The sequence below is a fragment of the Sphaerulina musiva genome (assembly GCF_000320565.1).
Source record: "Sphaerulina musiva SO2202 unplaced genomic scaffold SEPMUscaffold_2, whole genome shotgun sequence".
Lineage (NCBI taxonomy): Eukaryota > Fungi > Ascomycota > Dothideomycetes > Mycosphaerellales > Mycosphaerellaceae > Sphaerulina > Sphaerulina musiva.
The window spans coordinates 2,681,320-2,701,315 of record NW_016017384.1 but is presented as its reverse complement, the minus strand read 5'-3'; the positions used below and the strand labels follow the sequence as shown (position 1 = coordinate 2,701,315).

The following is a 19,996-nucleotide window of genomic DNA, read 5'->3' as shown; positions in this document are numbered from 1 at the left end:
TTGAACCCAGCATATATGTCGACAAGCATCACACTCGGTACCGAGCTCGCTCCAAGAAGTTACGGTGGCTGTCATCATGGAGCGCCAATTACATTGCAGTCTACTTGATCAGGTACAGGTAAGGTATGTCCGCAGAGCCGCAGTCTGGAGCAAATTGCTGGTCCAAATGGAAGGAACAGACGGCAATCTGATGGTCACGTGACTCGCGCCTTCCTCGCGTCACTTTCGTCCCGGAAATTCTGCCGGGCGCGCGGCGCGTCCTCCAAATTCGCACCTCGTCTTCACAACCCGTCTTCCACCCAACCTGCCACCATGACCGCAGCGACGCTATCATGAAGCCATTCAAGCCGCCGACGTTGGTCAATCGGCCACCACAGCCAGTTTCAAAAACATCTTCCCACTTCAGTCAGCCGCCACCGGCCAAGAGACGGCGCATCAGCGAGGACGACGAAGATCGCTTGGAGACTGCGATTGTAGCCGCCAAGGTGCTCAAGAAACCAGCCCCATCTCAGAGATTCCAGGCTCCCACAGTCCGAACTCCTTTGACTGCTGTGGCGAACGGTTCGTCACAAGGCAGCTCTGGTCATGACCACATCCAGGAGAGCTTCTTCGTGGTGGTGTGGCGAAAGTTCACAACGAAAAAGAACAAGACTTGGGATGGTGACGGCGTGCTATCAGTCAGGGGTACACAAGCAAAGCTGCAGGACATTACAGGAAAGGAATACGGGCGTGGCACCTGCAAAGGACCGCTCATGGTAGGCTCTGAAATGTCCATTTGCGGGAAAGAAATCGAAGTCGAATCGATGATATCGAAGGACGACTACACGTCTGGTCGCGTTTTCTTGGGAAATGCAAAGGCTGTCAAGAGTGCGCCGGAGCTTACACTCCAGGAGATCAACGAGACCAAGCGCGTTACGAACAAGGAACAAGCAAAGTTTAAGAAGCTTGCTCTAACCCAGAAAGAGACACATCTCAAGCCCTCATTTACAACCACTGCGAGCAAGGCAGGTTTCAAAGCACCCCTACTGCAGAATCATGTTCAGATTTCCGACAAGCATGCCAACAGGCCGACTCCGCGCCACAATCCGGATGCCCCAAACGCCTTGATCATGCGACGTCCAAGTGGCGTACCGAAGGGCAAGCAGATTGTCGATGTTGTTGTCGATCCGCTCCTGACACGATCACTCCGGCCGCATCAGCGCCAGGGCGTTCAGTTTATGTACGAGTGCGTGATGGGCATGAAGGACTATGACGGCGAAGGTGCAATTCTCGCAGACGAAATGGGACTGGTAGGTAGAGCTTTGCGGACATGTTGCACATGTTCTGTTCTCCTGTAGACTAGCTGCGCACACTTCCAGCTCGGACCGCGAGCACTCGAATAGGGTCCAGACTGACACTCTTCAGGGCAAAACACTTCAAACTATTGCACTTTTGTGGACGCTGCTGAAGCAAAACCCAATTGCCGACGCTCCTCCTGTAATCAAGAAAGCATTGATTGTTTGTCCGGTCTCACTTGTCAAGAACTGGCACAAGGAGTTCAATAAGTAAGCAAGGCCGGTGAAGACATCTGATACCTCTGGCTGACCAGCACACTCCTGTCTAGGTGGCTCGGAAATGACCGCATTGGAGTCTACATGGTGGAGAATGGCAAGATGCGACTCACCGATTTCACTAAAGGCAAAGCATATCATGTCATGATCATTGGCTATGAAAAACTTACCAAGGTTCAAAAGGAGCTGCAAGGCGCATCTGGCATTGACATCGTCATATGCGACGAAGGTCATCGTTTGAAAACGAGCACCAATAAAGCTGCAAGTGCCATCAAGACTCTCAGCACCGAGCGTCGAGTCATCTTGAGCGGCACGCCGGTCCAGAACGATCTTGCGGAGTTTTACACGATGGTCGATTTTGTCAATCCTAACATCCTGAGCAAGTACACGACCTTCAAGCGAGAATTCGAGACTCCCATCATGAAGTCGCGCCAGCCAGGCGCAGCGGAAAAGGACTTGGAGAAGGGTGAGGCCCGTAGCGAAGAGCTTGCCAATCTCACTGGCAAGTTCATCTTGCGCCGCACAGCCGAAATCCTGGACAAGTATCTGCCACCAAAGACGGAATATGTCGTCTTTTGCAGGCCTACCGATGCACAACGCCAGATCTACCGCACCATCATCAGTACACAGGCATTCGCCACTGCTCTGAACTCTCCTGCCGTTAGCCTCGAGCTGATCATGATCTTGAAGAAGGTCTGTAACAGTCCTTCCCTGCTGCTTGGGACGAACGTCAAGGGCGAGGAGATAAAGCGACCTGAGTTCATCGAGGGCATACCACGAAAACTGCTCAGTACACCGGCAGCCTCTGCAAAGATCCAGGTGCTCGATGAACTTTTGGTTAAGATCAAGAATGAAACAGATGACAAAGTTGTCTTGGTGAGCAACTACACTTCGACAATGGACATTCTGGCTGCACTCATCACATCGCTCGGCATGAGCTATCTTCGTTTAGACGGAAGTACACCCCAATCAAAGCGCCAGGACATGGTTGATCGCTTCAACAGATCATCGCAGAGCAATTCGTTCATCTTCTTGCTGTCTGCGAAAGCCGGCGGCACCGGGATCAATTTGATCGGAGCTTCCAGACTGATTATGTATGATCTGGACTGGAACCCAGCGCTGGATCTTCAGGCAATGGCTCGTATTCACAGAGATGGACAGAAGAAGCCGTGCTTCATCTATCGTTTCGTGACCCAGGGTGCCATGGACGAGAAGATCTTCCAGCGACAAGTCACCAAGACTGGACTTGCAGACAGCATTGTCGATGGCAAAGCTGCAGCCAGTGGTTTCTCAACTGCGGAGCTGCGTGACTTGTTCTCGCTAGACGAAGAGGACGACTGCCAAACTCACCGACTTTTAGGCTGCGAATGTGAGCGTAACGGCCTTCCAATCTCCGAGGCAGTGGAAGAAAAGGTCATTGAGCACATTAGCAGGAATGATCTTGCTGCACTGAACATGGAAGAAGTTGAGGTGCTCCACCTCGAGAACAGCGACGACGAACAAGTCTATGTGCCGAAAGCAATCACAAGCACACTCGCCAATGTGGATCGGGACGCGCAAGAGGCTGAGTTGAAGCGCAAAGCCAAAGACAATCGTGACTCTTCTGGCAAAGCGAAGATGCTGAGTCTTATGCAATATACACACTTCGACACGTCCTTGGCAAACGAGATGGAGCCTCCTCACCGCAAGGGCTGGGATGACGATGAGAGCGATGGTATGACTGATGGCGCAGCCGACGTCTCTGCAATCAGCGTCATTGACACGGCGATCGAAGACGTCTGCTTGCAGAAGGTCATTCGTGACACGGCGCCAAGGATCGGCTTCGTGATGACCAAGATGGGCACCTCACGAAGCGACGATGAGAGTAAACAAGAGGTCTTGAAGGAGGTATAGGGCGACGTAACGTTACAGCACTCGCCAGATGCTACCAACAGATGATATGTTCACAGAGCGGAACGATGATATAATGGATGGCAAGATGCACCCAGACTTGCGCAATGCTATGGATATAAGCGAGGTATCATGTATGACTGTATGACTGTACGACTGTATGAATGTATGACTGTATGAGGAGAAGGAGGAGTGTAAACGCAATGGATGCATGGGTCGGCGAGCAATTTCGCGTAAGCTCAAGTGCCGAAGAGTTCCTACGTCCTAGCTGTCCAATGATAGTTCCCAGGTACAGGCAGCTCACCTATAAGTATAGTTCCATTCATGCGGCGCGGCGGCGGCGGCGGCGGCCACGCGAGAAGTCACACACTCTTTTACAGAGTTGCATCTCTCGTTTCCTACAGTGCTCGTTTATAAGATTCTGCGTGTGGAATGACACCACGCCATGGCAAACACCAGAAGAGCCCGAATGCTGCCCGGCCTCCGATTACATGTACAGTACTACTGGTGGGATGGATACTACCTTACCATAGCCAACACCCAACACCCAACAGTACAGTAACAACAAAAAAAGTGCTCGGTTCGGACGATGCTCTCTGCCCTGCATAGCGATTCGGAGCCGGACATGGATGCGATTGTATACAACAGTACCTCTCCCCCGCGCGCCACCCTTTTGGCTCTCCTTTAGCGACTTGCACGACGTTTTCGAGTTTAGTGAGTTACCTCTTTGAGCTGCCTCGCATAGGAGAGGTACACGTATACAGGTACATAAGTAGCAACCGACCAGGCTCTACGAGAGAATGGAGAAGAAACAGAGAGTGAGTATAACAGCGCGTGGAAAGGCTAAAGAAGGACAGCAACAATTGGCAGGCTAGAGTTTTCTACCTGCTGGCTGCTCTACTGAGATGGGTCGTGGTCGAAAGAAGCCAGCCTTGTTGACATACTGTCACTTGCCGCTCTCTGTTCACTGTGTCGTCGTCGGAGCCGTACTACTACTGTTCCCCACGGGGAAGTACAGTGAGCAGGTACATGTACTATGTACCCTCCACCTAAATACAGAATACTGGATATACCTTATTACCACCGAGGGTGTGCCGCGCTATTAGTGAGTCAGTTTCAAAGAAGAGCGGACAAATGACTCAATGAGGGTGGAGTTCCATTAATGAGCCTGCCAGGTAGCCTGCATCCCCGTCTTCCTATAGTATAGGCTATATACGACTGAGTAGCAAGTACTGACAACCGTAGACAAACCAAAACGAACAACTGCTCGATATGTACAGTGCTTCATCCTGGAGTTCTTGTCGCCTGTCCCGGCACGGCGCGTTCCCACCAATGAATGCCCGCTTCCGCCGCCCATGAGGATAACGCCCAACATAATGCTGGCCAGCCTGGCCCTACCGCACAGATCCTGGTAGATTACCGAAAAGGTCGTAGTGGCACAGTCTTGTCGACTGGGAGTCCATCCCTGATGCTGGACGAGTGAACAAGTCTCCCATAGATGTCCACCGTATTCGGCGGCAGTGGCATCGCAAAACTTGATCATTAAGTGGCCTGGATTCTGCCAGACTGCATCGGAAGAGCCGTCAACCTGGTGGTTCCTCTTCACGGATGTGCAGGTTTTGCAACGCACGAAACGTCGTCCTTCCCGCCCGGGTTCCTTGGCGTCGACGAGGTCGCGTTCGAGTGAGTTCTATTTGTGGAGGTGAGATTGTTTTTCATCACCAACAACATACATGTAGTAAACACCAAAAAGGGAAACAAACGAGAGCGGAACACGGCGAGGCTATGGGCAGCCCTTGGATTCGTCTAACCGCAGCCCTAGACGTAACTCACCCAGACAGTACGTAATATACCTACCTCCGCAGCTCCGCTAAGTCCACTTCTTGTTATCGACGTAAAATACTTCGAAGTTCGCTACCTCTGTGTCGCAGCGACGCTACGTCGCTACTACTATTACGACTCTCCCCTACGAATCTGCCTCGCTACTCGTAGAAGCCGATTATCTTATATATAGGTATACGTATCGTACGCTCGCGATTAATAATCGTACCTATTTTGAAGGGGTAAAGGCAGATTCGTAAAGGAGACGGGAGTCGCGACGGCGAGACTTGCGACAGTGGCAGCGGTAGCAGTAGCGATATAGAGGCGGGCCTGCCGCCTCAGGCAGCGGAGTATATTACGTCGATAACGAGATGTCGAGGTGTGTTACGTCTAGGGCTGCGGTTAGACGAATCCAAGGGCTGCCCATAGCCCCGCCGAGCGGAACAGAAGCGAACAAGAAGTAAAGGTCACAGGTACCTAGCTTACCGTAGGTAGGAGGTACTGTTGTAGAAGTAGCTTTGCCCAATGGCGAGGGAACAATAGGAGGTACCGTCAACACCTCCCGACTTGGACATTTCCCCCTACCATCCAAATGACGCGGCCCGCGGTCCTACACTCTTTGCTCGCAGGCAACAATGCAGCTCGCAGGATGTAGCGAGGGTGCGACGTTCAACCAAATTGGACACTCACGGACAAGCTTTTGTTGCTGCCACTGCCTGACAGTGCCAGATGGCCCCCAAACACGCATCCCGGACGGCTGGGACTTGAAGTCGAGGGTGGTTGAGCCTCGACATGCCAGTGTCGCGTGGCCAGCGACTACGGTGGTACCATGATCACTACGTACCATCCCATCCCATCCCGGTCACAGTCGACACTCGACAAGACATTAGTTCGATGATGCTTGCTGCTTGGACGTGCGGAGAGCGCGCATCTAGAACGACTACTGGACGAGGGCCCACGACGACGACCACCACCACCATCAACGGCCCATCCATATCGCTGGACGGACGACCACTACCACTCCTCCACTCACTACCCGACCTACCTACCTTACTTGACTCTTTTCCTTTCCATCTCTTGCGAAACAAGCCTCCTCTCTCCAGGCCATGGACACCTCACCACCAGACGCTTCTCCGGCCCTTTAGTCACTACTACTTACTAGTACTAGGTACATACCTTACCTCCAGCTTACATGTGTAGCTGGAAACAACTGGAACTACAGCTGGAAACAACGAGAAGGAACGATGCTCTCCCTTCTGGAGCTCTACGCTCCCGTGCCCGACGAGACCCTATCGCCCCTTCCTCCCGACTCGCATCGAGGCATCACGGCAGTGACGACGTTCGCCCTCTTCTCCCTCGTCGCCACTGCCATTCTCTTCGCCCATCTGTTGTGTCGCGTGTTGACGTGGAAACGTCGTACCCATGGACCCGTCAATCCATACGTCGCTCTCCTGCTCAACCTCGTCTTCGCCGACCTCCAACAAGCTCTGGGCTTTGCATTCGGTATTGGCTGGCTCAAGGACGATGGCATCTTCGCCCCCGACCCCATGTGCTGGACACAAGGCTGGTTCTTGAACGCCGGCGATGTGGCCAGCGGCCTCTTCACTCTGGCCATGGCAGGCCATCTTTTTGCAGACATTGTGTTCGATTATCGCATGGCCCACTGCCCACTCGTTGCCATGATTGTTGGTGAGTCCGAGGGAGCAATCGAACACTACCTGATTCACCGGGTTGAGGAAGGCGTTGTGTGCTTACTTCTCGCCCTTTTTCTGTACAGGAATATGGACACTCGTTTACGTGTTGGCAACAATTGGTTAGTATCGCCGCTTGCCGACCTTCCTTGTGCAAATAAGGAACAGCATTGACGAACGATTCGCAGGCGTGATATTACATCCACAGGACTTTTATATGCGCGCAGGAATCTGGTAAGCAGCATTGATATTCCACCGTACTGGCCCGCCACGAGACCACCATCGCTGACCCGCATTCGCTTCCAAAGGTGCTGGATCAGTGAGACATACATGCCGGAGCGACTCTGGCTACACTACGTGTGGCTCCTGCTCACCGAATTCTGCGTTGTCATCCTGTACACGCTGATGTTCGTGATCCTATGGCGTCGGATCCGGAGCTTTTTCTATGTATCCTCGGAGAACCAACTGCGAGCCGAGTCCGCAGCGAGGACTGCAATCTCCTACCCTATCATTTACGTGGTCTGTACCTTACCGGCTGTTGTCACCAGGCTACGGATCATGACAGGCCGCAAAGCTAGTACTGAGGAGCTAACTTTCTTCGGCGTGATGCTGACGAGCAGCGGCTGGCTCGATGTTCTTCTCTACATGCTGACCAGGCGCTCACTCATTGCTGGACCCACAATACAGAACCAGGATGCGCATGGTCTGGACACGTTCCAGCCATGGACACAGTATCGCACGGATGACCAAGTCGACCAATTGACAGACCTGTCCATCAAGAGACCGGAAATGGACTATCATTCGAATGACCGAGGTGATAGTCGCGGTAGCCTGGACCGAGGTGGTTCTTGTCTAAAGAAAGACGTCCATGTCGTAGTCCAGCGCTCATGCAGAGAAGGAGAAGAAGATGAAGAAGACGATGAGGGACAACGACAACAACACCGAGATCGAGATCGAGATCGAGAACGAATTCCCAGAGTACATGTACCTCCCCACATGGTTCGCAATATCAGGAGTCAAGGCGATCCACAACAGAGACCTGCGTTGAGGTTCCCCCGAAGACGCGATCCGCTGCATGGAGTACGCGATCGCGATGCACGGGAGAGACGGACGCAAGAACAGCAGGTCCAGGAACAAGCGAGGCTGAATTTCATCACAACCGCGAATGATGATGATGATGATGATGGGGGGTCGGAGAAGGAATTGCACAAGGACGCGAATAATGAAACGCGGTGGAGGGATTCGGTGTCCCCGGAGGGGAATGAAATGGAAATTTCGCCGTGTGCTTCCATCGTCAGCTCGAGTGGTAGCCCGACTGTGCCCAAATCAGCAGGCAGATGATCTGTGCGATTACATGGGCTCCTGTGATCAGATCCATGTCAATGAGGGCAAGGGCGTTGGAGAGACTTGATACACGTATGGGAAGCTCGTTCGAAGCGTGCCTTGAGGATGTCTCCAAACAAATCCCGGAACATGTCAGAACCATCAAGGTCCTTACCGTGCAATTGGGAATCCGCTCGAGTATACAGAATCTTTCGAAAAGACGCGCTCGTGAGGCAATGCTGCAGACACCCCTCTTCAATCTGCTTCTTCCTAGCCCACGAGCGCGGCTTTGTCTCCGGGATACTTGCCCTCGGGCCCATCCAGGTGTGCATCCAGCACTGCACACACGCCACTCTTTACCGCCGCCACTGCCTCGGGCAGTAATCTCTTGAGCTCCTCCGCATTTCCCGCGATGCCCGCCCATGCCTTGTGGCCAGAAGCAGCTTTCGCAATGCCCGAGTAGTCGGGTGTCGGCGCGAAGGAAATGTTGAGGGCGATGTTATCCACTTTGGAGCCTTCGCCATCAGGATGGACTAGAAGCATAGACTTACGTGGGGCATTCCAGCCTTGGGGAAGGAAAAACAGGAAAAAGGTCGTTGTTAGCTTGTCGTACGTAGGTAATGGTATGAACGGGGGACAACAGCTTACCTTGATTGTTCAGTACTATAGTCAGCACTGGAATGTTATACCTCTGTGCGATCCAATACACTGAGCCAGGGACCGAGAATAGATAAGTGCCGTCGCCCACAATCTGGCACACAAACTTGCCCTTGTTCGTGCCACCATTTTCAAAATCCGTTGCGAGCTTAATACCGAGCGCGCCCCCTCCACTCCAGCCCAGGCCGCCTCCTCCGCAATTGATCCATGAGTTGGGTAGTGTCGCTTGTATTTGATCGGCCACGAATGGGGTATTGGTCACCGCTTCAATCGCCCAGATGGTGTCCGGTGGGCATGCGTCGCGAACTTGCCGGATGAGGTACGGACAGCCGTAGTTGCCATCTTCCGACACAACAACTTGCTGAGCAATCTTTTCCAGTCTGCTCTGGTATGACGCCTGCAGCGCGGTAGCACGATCTGTGAATCTCTGCGATGAAATCTTGTCCTTCATGCTAGCATTGATATGGCCCGTGATTTGAGTGACAGCCGTCTCTGCGTCGACTCGGTAACGCGCAATAGCATTGATGTAGAATACTGGCATCTGCTGTTTGAGGGCGTCGACATCAATGTGGAAGGTCTTTGCGTCTGGACTTGGTCTACATTGAGTCGGTATCCACGGCACATCACAATCCAGCACAAGAATCACATCTGCAGTCTTGATGCTCTCTTCCACGCCAAATCGCATGCCCAGCCAGGCGGGATGGTCGGCGGGAAAGCACATGTCACTGCCTCCAGTGTCCAGCACTCGCAAGCCTTTAACAGTGTCCGCGAGCGAGACCAAAGCTTTCATCGCAGCACTATTGCGTCCACTGTAGCCTGTCACGACCAACGGCTCGTTGGCACCTACCAAAGCCTCACTGACTTCCCTCAGCTGTCTCGCGCTCAGACCTCCAAGCTCTGCAGGTGTCCAGTGGGCCTGATTGATCTGGTACGGATCAATATCCTCTTCCATTGCTTCTCTCGCGCCGTACAAGTATACTGGCCCTTTCGGCTCACTCATGGCGAAGCTCAATGCTCGGTTGACCAGCTCTTTCACGTTCTTCCCTCGCTTGATCTCACCTGTGTAGCGGCAATACTGGGCGACTATGGCCTTCTGATCAGGCACGTCCTGCATCCAGTGGATATACTCTGTCCTCGATCCTCTGTACTCCCCGTTGATCGTGTATGGCGACAAGCCCGCAAAGATCAGCACAGGTGCTCTTCCACTGCTGGCATTGTGCACGGCAGCTCCGAGGCCTTGGGTGCCCACGTCCACGTGAATGATGACCGCTTGAGCCTTGTTGGTAAGTCTCGCGAAGCCATCTGCCATGCTCAGGGCTACCATCTCGTTTGGACATGTGATGATGCGGGGAAAGGCGCCTTTCTTCTCATTTTGCCCTTTCACAATCGCTTCCAAGATTGAAGGGTGGTCTGAACCAAGATTGACGAAGCAATGGGTCACTCCAGCCTAGCTGTATGATCAGCCCGGGGGCTATTTCCACGAGTACAGCTCGCTGTCACTCACCTCCCATAGGGCCTCGAAGAAGGCGAATGAAGCTGTGTACATCGTGTGGGCTCACCCGTTTGGTGAAATGTCAGTAGTCTTGTGCTGGTGGGTAGCGTTGTGGTCATATACAGAAGTACGAACAGGAGCTTTGGTCCTTCCCTGTCGTCTGCTGTCTCCTCCTTAAGGCAGGTAGGTGTGCTTCCCTAACGCCGTACCTTCTCCATCCGGTACTGTACCTCCTACGTGCCTGCCTTTCCACGCTGCATCATCTACCGGAAGACGCGCGAGCATATTCCCCACCAGAGCTTCCCATGCACCGCGTTACGCCGCTCTTTCCGCACGGCTTAAATTCCGAGATGCACCTGCCCTCTGGAGAACGCCATGATCATCGTAGCTCCTATTGGTTCGCCTGGGACGGGCGCTAGCGCTTGACCACTTTCTTTTCACCTGCACAACGCGTGTCAAAACATGTTTCTCTTCCTTTCACCACTACCTACCTCCTAGGAGGCACTACCGCCTACAGGTACCTAAGTCCTTGACCCTGCAAAGTCTGGCAGGCCTTGACGCGGTGAGCTGCAAGCAACAGCAGGAATGGCAGCAATTGGATTTCTACGGTACTAGGACGCGTATCTGATTGATAGGGATCAGACAACGGGAAGTGTGTTCACACAGTCGACTTCGATTCCTGCTCATCGTGTCTCTTTCCTTCACACGACCTCATGACCAAATTCGCTCGCTAAGCTATGCAGATGCTCCGTCTTCACCTCACTGGCCTTCTCAGGTGGGGTAGGCAGGCCATGTTTCTCACCAGCCTTAATCAACAGCTCGGCCAGACCTTTGCCGCTTGCGAAAGCATACAGCTTAGCATACCTCGAGCGGATATGGTAGCTGAATGGAGTCGCTTTTGGAACATACACCAGCTCCCCAGCGTGAAGATGCGACGGCGGTGACGATCCAACCTGGAACTCAACATGTCCCTCTGTAATCTGGAAAGCATGATGTGTCTCGGCAAACTTCAGCTTCCGCCCACTTGCAAAGACATCTTGCTTGCTGTGGTGTGATACCCCCTCGATTGTGGCAATCACGAATTTGCCATCGGACTCTGCAGTGGTAATGAGTGGCCGGACCAGCGCTCCTCCAGCCGCATATGCCGGACCCGTGCCATGCTTCAGGAAGTAAGGCTCGAGCTTTCCTGGTAATGCGTGTTCGGTTCCTTTCCAAGGCTGAGGATCAAACTCTTTCTTGTCGTGAACTGGAGTCATATCGAATTGCTCGGAGGCAGCTTTGAGCTTTGGGACGAGGACTTCGAGAGGGTTGCGTTCATCGTCAAGTGGCCAAAGGGGTCCCCCGTAGGACTCTCCAATAAAGCGGAAGAATTCTTCCCAGCCTCCGGGGACGATCAGCCCGAGCATTTCCGAGTGATTGCCAGTGAGTTGGTATTGATGCACTACATTCTGCGATGACGACGTCAGTCACGGTAGTGGATATGGGCATTTTACGAGTCTGTAACATACTGGAGGCACACTGGCAAAGTCTCCAGGACTCATTGTTCGTGCTTCATCGTTCGCCCAGACGTTCACATTGCCTTTGAGGCAGATGAATATATCGTGAGTGTGCTTGTGATAGTGGAATCCCACGGGATCGCCTTGACTGCCGCTGCTCCCAATCACTGCAAATGCATTGTCGGTCTCTTTGCCCGTCACTAGCAGACGTGTGGCCGACTTGGATAGAGGGATGTAAATGGACTCTCCTTCTTGAGAGGATATGACATAGGGCTTGCCAGGGACGCCAGGGGCACGTTGTGTAGATGCCATGATGTTGGTGAATGTTCAAGGTAGGTACTTTTTTGCAGGCTTGAGATGGACGGGGTGGAGGTCAAGGGCGAGTGAGCAACTACAGATACGATCTACTCCAGATCAAATGCAGCAGACCCCCAACTTCATCTTGTCTTTCTGCAGAAAAATGAAACATCATCTACTGGCCTTGAGCTTGCTTCCAGTGGGGCGTAAGGTCTACCATTGGTTCACCCCTCCACTCGCGTCATCGGTAGGAGGTCCGGTATGCTCAAGCAGCTCAAGTGAATGCAGGATACGAACGGCTTTGAACGGAGTGGAGAGGCACCATCTAAGTATATCGGGTTCCGGCAGATCTCTTCCTCTTTTGCGGCTCGTACGGTGTCATTGGTTTCGCACGAACCCTCGGACAACACACGCGTCTTGCATTCTGCCTTGCCCTTTCGCGTCGACTTGTCCAACAATCGTGAAGGTTTAGAAGCTGAGTGGAATGACTGGAGTCACGTATGATGTCCGAGTGGGTCGGACAGGGTGGACTTCCGGGTCTCGAACATGAGGAGACCTTCTCCAGACTCCAGCTACGTCAACAGAAGGCAGTTCTTGAGCTCTGGCGTGTAGGAGCCCTCGGAGTCGCCAGAGGGTAGAAGAGCGACGAGATCAAGAGCTGGGTTCCATTGTTGAGCGAGCTGTGCACATTCCATTGACCATCCCTCGTGAACGACAGGAGCATTGCCATCACCATGGAGCACTTACCACCACTCGGCACCGCTGTTAGCGAAGTCGTTGCGCCGACTATGAAGCTGTATGCACCTTTGCTGCAGAAGAACAAGCAGACAATCGAGTCTGTGAAGAAAACAACGCACTCGTATGGACCACATGAGCGGCAACAGCTCGATGTGTACACGACACCGAAGCCCAGTGTCCGCAATGGCAGAATACCAGTTCTGATCTTCTGCTATGGAGGCGGCCTGATACGGGGAGATAAAACACTTCCTGGATACGCCGACAATCTGTGTCACGCCAACATCGCATCCTTCTTCGCATTGCGTAAAGGATACAGCGTCGTCGTGCCCGACTACCGCTTGGTTGGGAAACACGATGTGAAATTCCCATCTGGAGGCGAGGACGTTTCCCTGACCGTAGAATGGGTTGCGCAACATGCAGACCTTTTTGGCAACGATCCGCTTGATATCTTTGTGATGGGCAATTCTGCGGGAGGTCTTCACACATCCACTTTCTTACTGCACCAGTCTTTCGCGCCTACACGAGCCAAGCTGTTTTCGGGAAACGGCACACGATTGCGAGGCGCAATTCTGCTCTCCGTGCCATTCCACATGAAGTTCTCGCACGCAAATCGAGCAGAAACGAACAAGGCATACTTTGCAAATCTTGATGAAGAAGTGCCGCTGGGTCTGCTCAAGACGGCCAAGAAAGCTGGACCTATAGACATTATGCAGGCAGGTATGCACACATTCATACTCAATGGAGACCTCGATCCCGTGGACGAGCTGTTCCAAACGCGGGACGATTTCATCGCGGAGTGGCTCGCAATCGGCACAAAGCAAAGTCGGAGTACTTTGGCAGTGGACATTATGCCGGGACACAACCACATCAGTCCTTTCTGCAGTCTGGGAACTGGTATCGATGAAGAGGAGGCGTGGGGCCATCAAGTTTCAGCGTTCTGCGATAATGTCCGGCTATTCAAGCCATCAAACGCCGAGTAGACTTGCCCAATTCTGTACAACACGATGATACTCGGCCCGGGCGCCGTCGGATCTGTATAACGCATGTGATTGGTTGCTTGAAGAGGAAAGTGTTTCCTCCACTTGCCTCTACAAATAATGTCTTGATACCTAGGTAGTCAGGTACATGAACCTACTACTACCAACTGCGTAACCTATAGCTCAGGTACCTAATAAAATCAAGGACGCCACGCCTCAATGCTCACGACCATACTGCTGACCACAACTCACACACGGTAAGTGTCAACGACGACGCACACGGGGCATGACCGGTGACATGGGCTCCGCAGCCCCCAAGACACAGGTGCTCGTGGTGGGCTCCGGGGGAGTCGGGACGCTGGCTGCATATGCTCTGGAAGTAGGAGGCCAGGCAGAGGTCACAGCCATCTGTCGCTCGAACTACGAGGCCGTCAAGAGGAATGGCTTCACAATCGACTCGATCGAGCATGGCAGCGATATCACCGGGTTTCGGCCGTCTCACCTCCGAAATACTGTGCCGAACGTCGAGCAGGAAGGCTTGAAGTATGACTATCTAGTTGCCACGACGAAGAACGTTCCGGATGTCAGCCCCACGTTGTTGGACATCATCGAGCCTGCGGTGACTCCGGGCCACACCACGATAGTCCTCCTGCAGAATGGATTGAACATCGAGAAGCCCATTATCCATCGCTTCCCGGGAAACGTTGTCCTTTCGGGCGTATCCTTGGTCGGGACCACAGAAGTCTCACACGGCGTGATCAGACACGACGACTCCGACAGTACGAAGTGCGGTCCATTCTCCGGGCAGAACGTGCCTTCTGAGAAAGCGGTAGCAGAGGCAAGACGCTTTGTAGACATGTACAATGCCTGCGGCAAGGTCGACTGGTCGTACGATGAGGATGTGACGTTCACGCGATGGCGGAAACTAGTCTACAACTCGTCTTTCAACAGCGTCTCCGCAATCATGGGCATGGACACAGCCAGAATGAGGATGAGCGAGATTGTGATTGATGATCTGATCAGGCCGGCCATGAAAGAGATCATTGCCATTGCGAAAGCCGCTGGGGTAGATTTGCCAGAAGGGGTTGACGAAAAGTTGATTCGGTGCGATCCTACAGATACGGCCTTTATGCCCAGCATGGGACAGGACGTTGCGAAGGCGAGTCTTCGTCCCCGATAAGATAATGTTACACTCGATATTAACGGCAATAGGGCAACTATATCGAAAGTGAGAACATTGTTGGTGAGCCAGTACGGGAGGCAGAACGACTCGGTGTGCCGGCGCCGACGCTGAAGACCATTTATGGCTTTCTGCGAGGTATACAGCTCAAGACCAAGGAACAGAAGGGTCTCTGGAAACCCCAATTTGAAGAAGGAAATCCTTACGCTTAGGTGGTAACGAGTTGGTCCGATGGTGCTACAGCGCCTCGCGGGAAGCGCTGCAACTTGCTCGCCGTCTACCGCTGGTGAGCAGAAGCAGTGCAATCAACTGCACGGATGATATCACGCTGGCAGATCTGAGAGTTTCAACCCAGCCCAGAAGTAGGAAGATCCAAATGTCGTTTGACCCGAGCGGCGGTGTATTCAAGAGGTCTGTCCCAACATACATATCGCAATCGTCTCGTGCTGGTCCCACGCGTCGACTTGAAGAAGCAAATGACGCACACACATTTATCTGCTCAAGCCCGCCCGGTCCAGCGGTGTAGTGCGACGTGGCAGTTTTCAAGAGCGCTACGTGAACTCATCGTGAACAGAAGCCAATGACTCGATGGCACCTGCACGTTTTCGCTGCAAGGCACCAAACCTTCTTTCTCTATACCGCTACAGCCGCGACCATAGCGAGACAAAGTACACTGCGTGAACGAGAGACATCCTTCTTGAACAACGTCACCGCGAATTGCATGAAAGTGATAGCAAAAAGAAAAAGCAAAAGCAAAAGCAAAAATTGAAGATACATGAATGCCTAACTAAACCTTGCCTATCTGGATCCATATAAAATATCTTACCCCATCTCTCTCAATTTTTTTCTCCCACCCATCTATCCTCTACATTTACATGAGATAGACAAAACAATGGTAATCATCTACGCCTCTGCAACCGCCCCCATCAACCCTCCTCCTCGTTCTAAATCCTCCTCTTCCTCTTCCTCTTCCTCCTCCTCCTCCTCTTCCTCTTCTGATGAAAATCTCACCCAATCCGAATGCTGGACCGCCCTCGAACGCATCTGTCTCGACCCCGTACCCCACATTGACCAAATCTCCGCCTGTCGCATCGTCGACGAGTCAAGAGATGACGAGGGACATCTCCAACAATTGACGAGGATGATTCGCGGGGAGGGAAGTGGTCGTCGGGGGAAGGGGGAGGAAGTGAAGGAATTCGCGATGTTGAAGAGGCCTGTTATGGTGAGTTTTTTTATTTAAAAAAAAAAAGAAAATTGCTACCTTAGGTACCTATTGGTTGAGGGAAGGAAGGGAGGAAGGAAGGAGCTGATTTATGATGGTATGAATGATTACCTTAGATTGAATTCGAATTTCCTCGGAATGGGTCCTTCATTACGAATATTCTGGCTCCGGGGAGTGGGGAGGACAAGGGACAGATGTATTTGACTTCGATGTATGAGTGGCATTGTCCTGAGGTCGAGGAAGGGAGTGAGGAGTATCGGGAGAAACAGAGTGAGTACTTTCAAATGGCGAGGAAAATTGTTGCACATACTGTGGAGGAGGTCAGGAAGATGAAGAAGGAGGGGTTGTTGAAAGGGAGGTAGTGGTGAGGCTGAAGTTATCACGATTGGATCTCTAACTTTGTACTTGTACATAATACTTGGCCTGGCTGGAAGGTGGGATGAAGTATGTACTTTTAGGAATGATTGGTTATCATCACCACCGCCATCCTCGCTCATCTTGTACGTTCAGCCATCGGGCTCTGCTCTGTCTGCTTTTCATTAGAGGCTGTATTCTTTCTCCAAACTTGTCGAGACCGAGCAAAAAGTCATCAAAGGTGAGCATAATGCCTTTGGTCCCGGGTACTGCTGCCACCTCGTCGAGCATACTGGCAACCTTGGCATACGAACCCACAAGAGTCCCCATACCCATGTTCACAGCACCCTCTGGTCGAGCGAGAGTCGCAGCTGTGGAGTTCGCATCAGCCTTTTTGTCCTGGCCGGATTGTGAAGCCATCCAAGCGACAGCTTCTTCATCAAGGCCGTCTCTGTAGTGCTTCCATTTCGCCTCCGCTGCCCCGTCCGTTTCGTCAGCGATGACCATAAACAGTACATATGAGCCGACATCACGGCCCGTCAGCTTGGTCGCCTCGACGAGCCGAGCTGTCGCGGCGCCGAATGCAGCGGGAGTGTTGACACCACTGCCCATTGCAAAGTTGAAGTCGGCGTAATGAGATGCAAACTCCACGCCTCGACCAGATTGGCCAGCAGCGACAATGGGTATGATTCCCTTGCTAGGTCGAGGCGATAGCTTACAGTCCTCCATGGTGAAGTGTTTGCCTTTAAAATCACTGCTTCCTGTCGTCCACAGATCTTTCATCACTTGTACATACTCGGTGGCATAGTCGTATCGATAGCCAAAATAAGAATCTCCTGGCCAAAGTCCCATCTGAGAGTATTCGGCAGACTGCCAGCCTGTCACGATGTTGATACCGAATCGACCGGGGGCAATAGAGTCTATCGTCGCGGCCATTCTCGCCACAAGGGCAGGAGGGAGAGTCAGGACTGCAGTGGAAGCAAAGAGCTTGATTCTCGAAGTGACTGCTGCAATAGCTGACATCAACGTGAAGCTTTCCAGATTGTGGTCCCAGAACTCAGTCTTGCCGCCGAAGCCTCGTAGCTTGACCATTGAGAGTGCAAAGTCCAACCCTTTCTGCCATTAGTTCATCAGTCTTTTCACTCTCTTCTCTTCTCGTTTCTCACCATGGTGCTCAGCCTTTTGTACGACCTGCTTGTTCAGCTCGAAGCTTGGCTTGTATTGCGGAGAATTGCTAGAAATGAGCCATCCATTATTGCCGATCGGTATGAACACGCCAATGTCGACCATGATTTGCACATGAGCTGGTAGTAGTGAGCACAGTCAAACAGCTCATACTCTCTGATATACACTCCATCAGCGCGATCTCGAGTCTTCTGCTATTGGTTCGTGCCAGGCTACATAGATAGGCGAGCAGGACGGCCAATCTTTTCCTCAATATCCAAAGGCGGCGGGAAGCATGATGAGCATCTAATTGTCGCGTACCCTGTACCTGTTGCTCGTTGATGCATAACGATGCATGTTGATGAATGTGTTGAAGTAAAATACACCGATGTATACTGTAGATGGATGGTGAGCTAGTTCTCCTTGTGCAGGAATTGTGCAAACTCTATCCACCCTTCGTTATGTAAGGTGGAGGTACGTTTGTTTACTCGTCGTGCACATGTACAACAACATTCAACAGTTTATCACAGACAAGAGACATTAGATTGCCTTCTTCGTCATAATCATAGCAGCCATGACCTCCGCCTCCTCTTGGCCACCATCCTCTGGACTCACCACTGTTGTCGTCCCACGCACAGATGCCGTGTTCCACATCTCCTCGTCTACCACCATCGCCGCGCCCGCCTCGCTCGTATTCGACATAGTCCTCCATACCGACGAATACAAGGAGTGGAATCAGTTTGTGCCAAGTGCACGTATCGCGAAGCAAGAGGCAGCAGATGGCCGTGATGCGAATCATCCCAGCCACATGCACTCCAACTGTATCATGACCTTTGACGTGGTCATGAACTCCAAGAAGCCTGCCGGCATCACCGAGACCAACCTGCTCGTCACAGACATCTCGACACCGGAACAGCCAACGGGCTATGTCAGCGAAGAGCTGTTGCAAGATCCTAGCTTCACGGCTGATCAGAGCAAGGTATACCGAGTGTCGTGGGCAACGCATGGCGGCTTTGTAGCTCGAGGGCTGCGCAGCGAGCGCTTCCACGAAGTCATCGCGACGTCTGATATGGAGTGTGAGGTGAGGACCTGGGAAGTGATGGGGGGTGTCCTTGCATATACTGTCAAATGGTTGTACCACAGTACGCTACAGGACAAATTCGCGCTGTGGACGAGCGATCTCAAGAAACGGGCTGAGAGCAAGTATGCGGAACAACACCCTACGGTGTAGCACGCTCTACTGTCCACAGGCGGGCAGGGAGGCTAGATTCACATATGATTTCACGGCTGCTCTTACCCGCACGCACACCGCTGCAGGAAATTACTTCTTCTGCAAGCAAGAGCCAGTTAACTTCTGCACCGCAGTCACAAAGTCTAGACCACCGCAATGGCCAGCATGGATACGATGGACCCGTACTACAGCCTGCGTGCCTTGTGTCGAGGCAATAAATACCGACGTCGGATGATCTCTGTGATTGTCTCGATATCATTCAGCCTTTCTCTGTTTTCGCAATATATCGAAGTCGAGCTCGCTCCGAAGTGTCTTATGACTCCGTATATCGCGAGCTCCTCGCTGAAATGTCACAAGAAGCTCCTGCCCAAACCACAAAGCAAGCTTCACAGGAACGCCTGGCGAGGAGATTCGTCAATTACGTACATCGAGGTGGTCAAAGATCCTCATATGTACTCGAGCGCGGATCAAGCAACTACTATGTCGATCAAGGAAACTGAAGAACAGCATCCCGATATGTACCAGATAATACACTTCACGAAACTACCTGACGCATCAGAACAGTCCTCAACAATAAGCTGTACCGTGAGGAAATGCCAGTCCGGTACCATAAGATTCATCGGGTAGCGATTACGAGAAGTTGGAAAGATGGGGAGATTGTTGGGCTGCTGTAGCTGCTGTGCCACCAAATTTCTCCTCAGACGACGTGGGCGGGGGGAGGAGTGGGGGAGTAAGGCTACTAGTTGTAGTACCTCCTACCTACCGTAAGAAAGAAATTGGAGAGGGGTAAAGACATTCAGTCGTGCGAGTGCTATTGAGTACGTCTCGTTGTCTGCAGATGTGTGTGATGAGGTGGGATATTGGAAATGGTTGAAGATTACATACATCAGACCTACCTGGTAGGTAAATATTC

General features: G+C 52.4%; 9 protein-coding genes across 9 annotated transcripts; 6 read left to right on the top strand and 3 right to left on the bottom strand.

Moving 5' to 3' along the window:
* Positions 1-332: 332 nt before the first annotated feature.
* SEPMUDRAFT_161931 (SNF2_N-domain-containing protein) lies at positions 333-3,443 on the top strand (the record flags this gene model as incomplete). Its single annotated transcript, XM_016907968.1, has 3 exons — positions 333-1,289; positions 1,405-1,544; positions 1,604-3,443. 3 exons carry the CDS (start codon positions 333-335, stop codon positions 3,441-3,443), a joined length of 2,937 nt encoding a protein of 978 aa, XP_016763953.1.
* A 3,062-nt stretch (positions 3,444-6,505) lies between these two features.
* On the top strand, positions 6,506-7,696 carry SEPMUDRAFT_38821 (family A G protein-coupled receptor-like protein; the record flags this gene model as incomplete). The annotated part of the gene is made up of 4 exons (XM_016908720.1): positions 6,506-6,950; positions 7,039-7,074; positions 7,141-7,186; positions 7,261-7,696. Coding segments are annotated over 4 exons (963 nt in total), but the record flags the coding sequence as incomplete, so codon positions are not given.
* On the bottom strand, positions 6,904-10,538 carry SEPMUDRAFT_124031 (acetolactate synthase). Its single transcript, XM_016901875.1, has 6 exons — positions 10,437-10,538; positions 8,924-10,379; positions 7,261-8,841; positions 7,141-7,186; positions 7,039-7,074; positions 6,904-6,950 (listed from the first exon to the last, which is right to left on the bottom strand). Exons 1-3 carry the CDS (start codon positions 10,476-10,478, stop codon positions 8,546-8,548), a joined length of 1,794 nt encoding a protein of 597 aa, XP_016763951.1. The 5' UTR covers positions 10,479-10,538; the 3' UTR covers positions 6,904-6,950; positions 7,039-7,074; positions 7,141-7,186; positions 7,261-8,545.
* A 354-nt stretch (positions 10,539-10,892) lies between these two features.
* On the bottom strand, positions 10,893-12,299 carry SEPMUDRAFT_80987 (RmlC-like cupin). Its single transcript, XM_016910261.1, has 2 exons — positions 11,933-12,299; positions 10,893-11,872 (listed from the first exon to the last, which is right to left on the bottom strand). The coding sequence occupies exons 1-2, from the start codon at positions 12,230-12,232 to the stop codon at positions 11,126-11,128; spliced, it is 1,047 nt and encodes a 348-aa protein (XP_016763950.1). The 5' UTR covers positions 12,233-12,299; the 3' UTR covers positions 10,893-11,125.
* Positions 12,300-12,924: 625 nt separating this feature from the next.
* SEPMUDRAFT_131436 (alpha/beta-hydrolase) lies at positions 12,925-14,018 on the top strand. The gene has a single exon (XM_016902421.1). The coding sequence runs from the start codon at positions 12,952-12,954 to the stop codon at positions 13,933-13,935; it is 984 nt and encodes a 327-aa protein (XP_016763949.1). The 5' UTR covers positions 12,925-12,951; the 3' UTR covers positions 13,936-14,018.
* A 36-nt stretch (positions 14,019-14,054) lies between these two features.
* On the top strand, positions 14,055-15,755 carry SEPMUDRAFT_147604 (2-dehydropantoate 2-reductase). The gene is made up of 2 exons (XM_016904409.1): positions 14,055-15,091; positions 15,145-15,755. The coding sequence occupies exons 1-2, from the start codon at positions 14,219-14,221 to the stop codon at positions 15,322-15,324; spliced, it is 1,053 nt and encodes a 350-aa protein (XP_016763948.1). The 5' UTR covers positions 14,055-14,218; the 3' UTR covers positions 15,325-15,755.
* Positions 15,756-16,055: 300 nt separating this feature from the next.
* SEPMUDRAFT_61100 (uncharacterized protein) lies at positions 16,056-16,696 on the top strand (the record flags this gene model as incomplete). Its single annotated transcript, XM_016909550.1, has 2 exons — positions 16,056-16,334; positions 16,451-16,696. The coding sequence occupies exons 1-2, from the start codon at positions 16,254-16,256 to the stop codon at positions 16,694-16,696; spliced, it is 327 nt and encodes a 108-aa protein (XP_016763947.1). The 5' UTR covers positions 16,056-16,253.
* An 86-nt stretch (positions 16,697-16,782) lies between these two features.
* On the bottom strand, positions 16,783-17,978 carry SEPMUDRAFT_131434 (monooxygenase of the alternative pyrimidine degradation pathway; the record flags this gene model as incomplete). Its single annotated transcript, XM_016902420.1, has 2 exons — positions 16,783-17,800; positions 17,855-17,978. 2 exons carry the CDS (start codon positions 17,976-17,978, stop codon positions 16,809-16,811), a joined length of 1,116 nt encoding a protein of 371 aa, XP_016763946.1. The 3' UTR covers positions 16,783-16,808.
* A 448-nt stretch (positions 17,979-18,426) lies between these two features.
* Positions 18,427-19,995, top strand: SEPMUDRAFT_61098 (uncharacterized protein; the record flags this gene model as incomplete). The annotated part of the gene is made up of 1 exon (XM_016909549.1): positions 18,427-19,995. The coding sequence occupies one exon, from the start codon at positions 18,427-18,429 to the stop codon at positions 19,081-19,083; it is 657 nt and encodes a 218-aa protein (XP_016763945.1). The 3' UTR covers positions 19,084-19,995.
* Position 19,996: the final 1 nt, after the last annotated feature.

Coding starts and splice junctions, on each gene's coding strand:
- SEPMUDRAFT_124031 (XM_016901875.1), bottom strand. CDS start 10,478: ATGTACACAGCTTCATTCGCCTTCTTCGAGGCCCTATGGGAG. Junction 10,380..10,436: donor TCTTCGAGGCCCTATGGGAG/GTGAGTGACAGC, acceptor TCATACAGCTAG/GCTGGAGTGACCCATTGCTT. Junction 8,842..8,923: donor TATAGTACTGAACAATCAAG/GTAAGCTGTTGT, acceptor TCCTTCCCCAAG/GCTGGAATGCCCCACGTAAG.
- SEPMUDRAFT_80987 (XM_016910261.1), bottom strand. CDS start 12,232: ATGGCATCTACACAACGTGCCCCTGGCGTCCCTGGCAAGCCCTATGTC. Junction 11,873..11,932: donor ACTTTGCCAGTGTGCCTCCA/GTATGTTACAGA, acceptor TCGTCATCGCAG/AATGTAGTGCATCAATACCA.
- SEPMUDRAFT_131436 (XM_016902421.1), top strand. CDS start 12,952: ATGGAGCACTTACCACCACTCGGCACCGCTGTTAGCGAAGTCGTTGCG.
- SEPMUDRAFT_147604 (XM_016904409.1), top strand. CDS start 14,219: ATGACCGGTGACATGGGCTCCGCAGCCCCCAAGACACAGGTGCTCGTG. Junction 15,092..15,144: donor TGGGACAGGACGTTGCGAAG/GCGAGTCTTCGT, acceptor TAACGGCAATAG/GGCAACTATATCGAAAGTGA.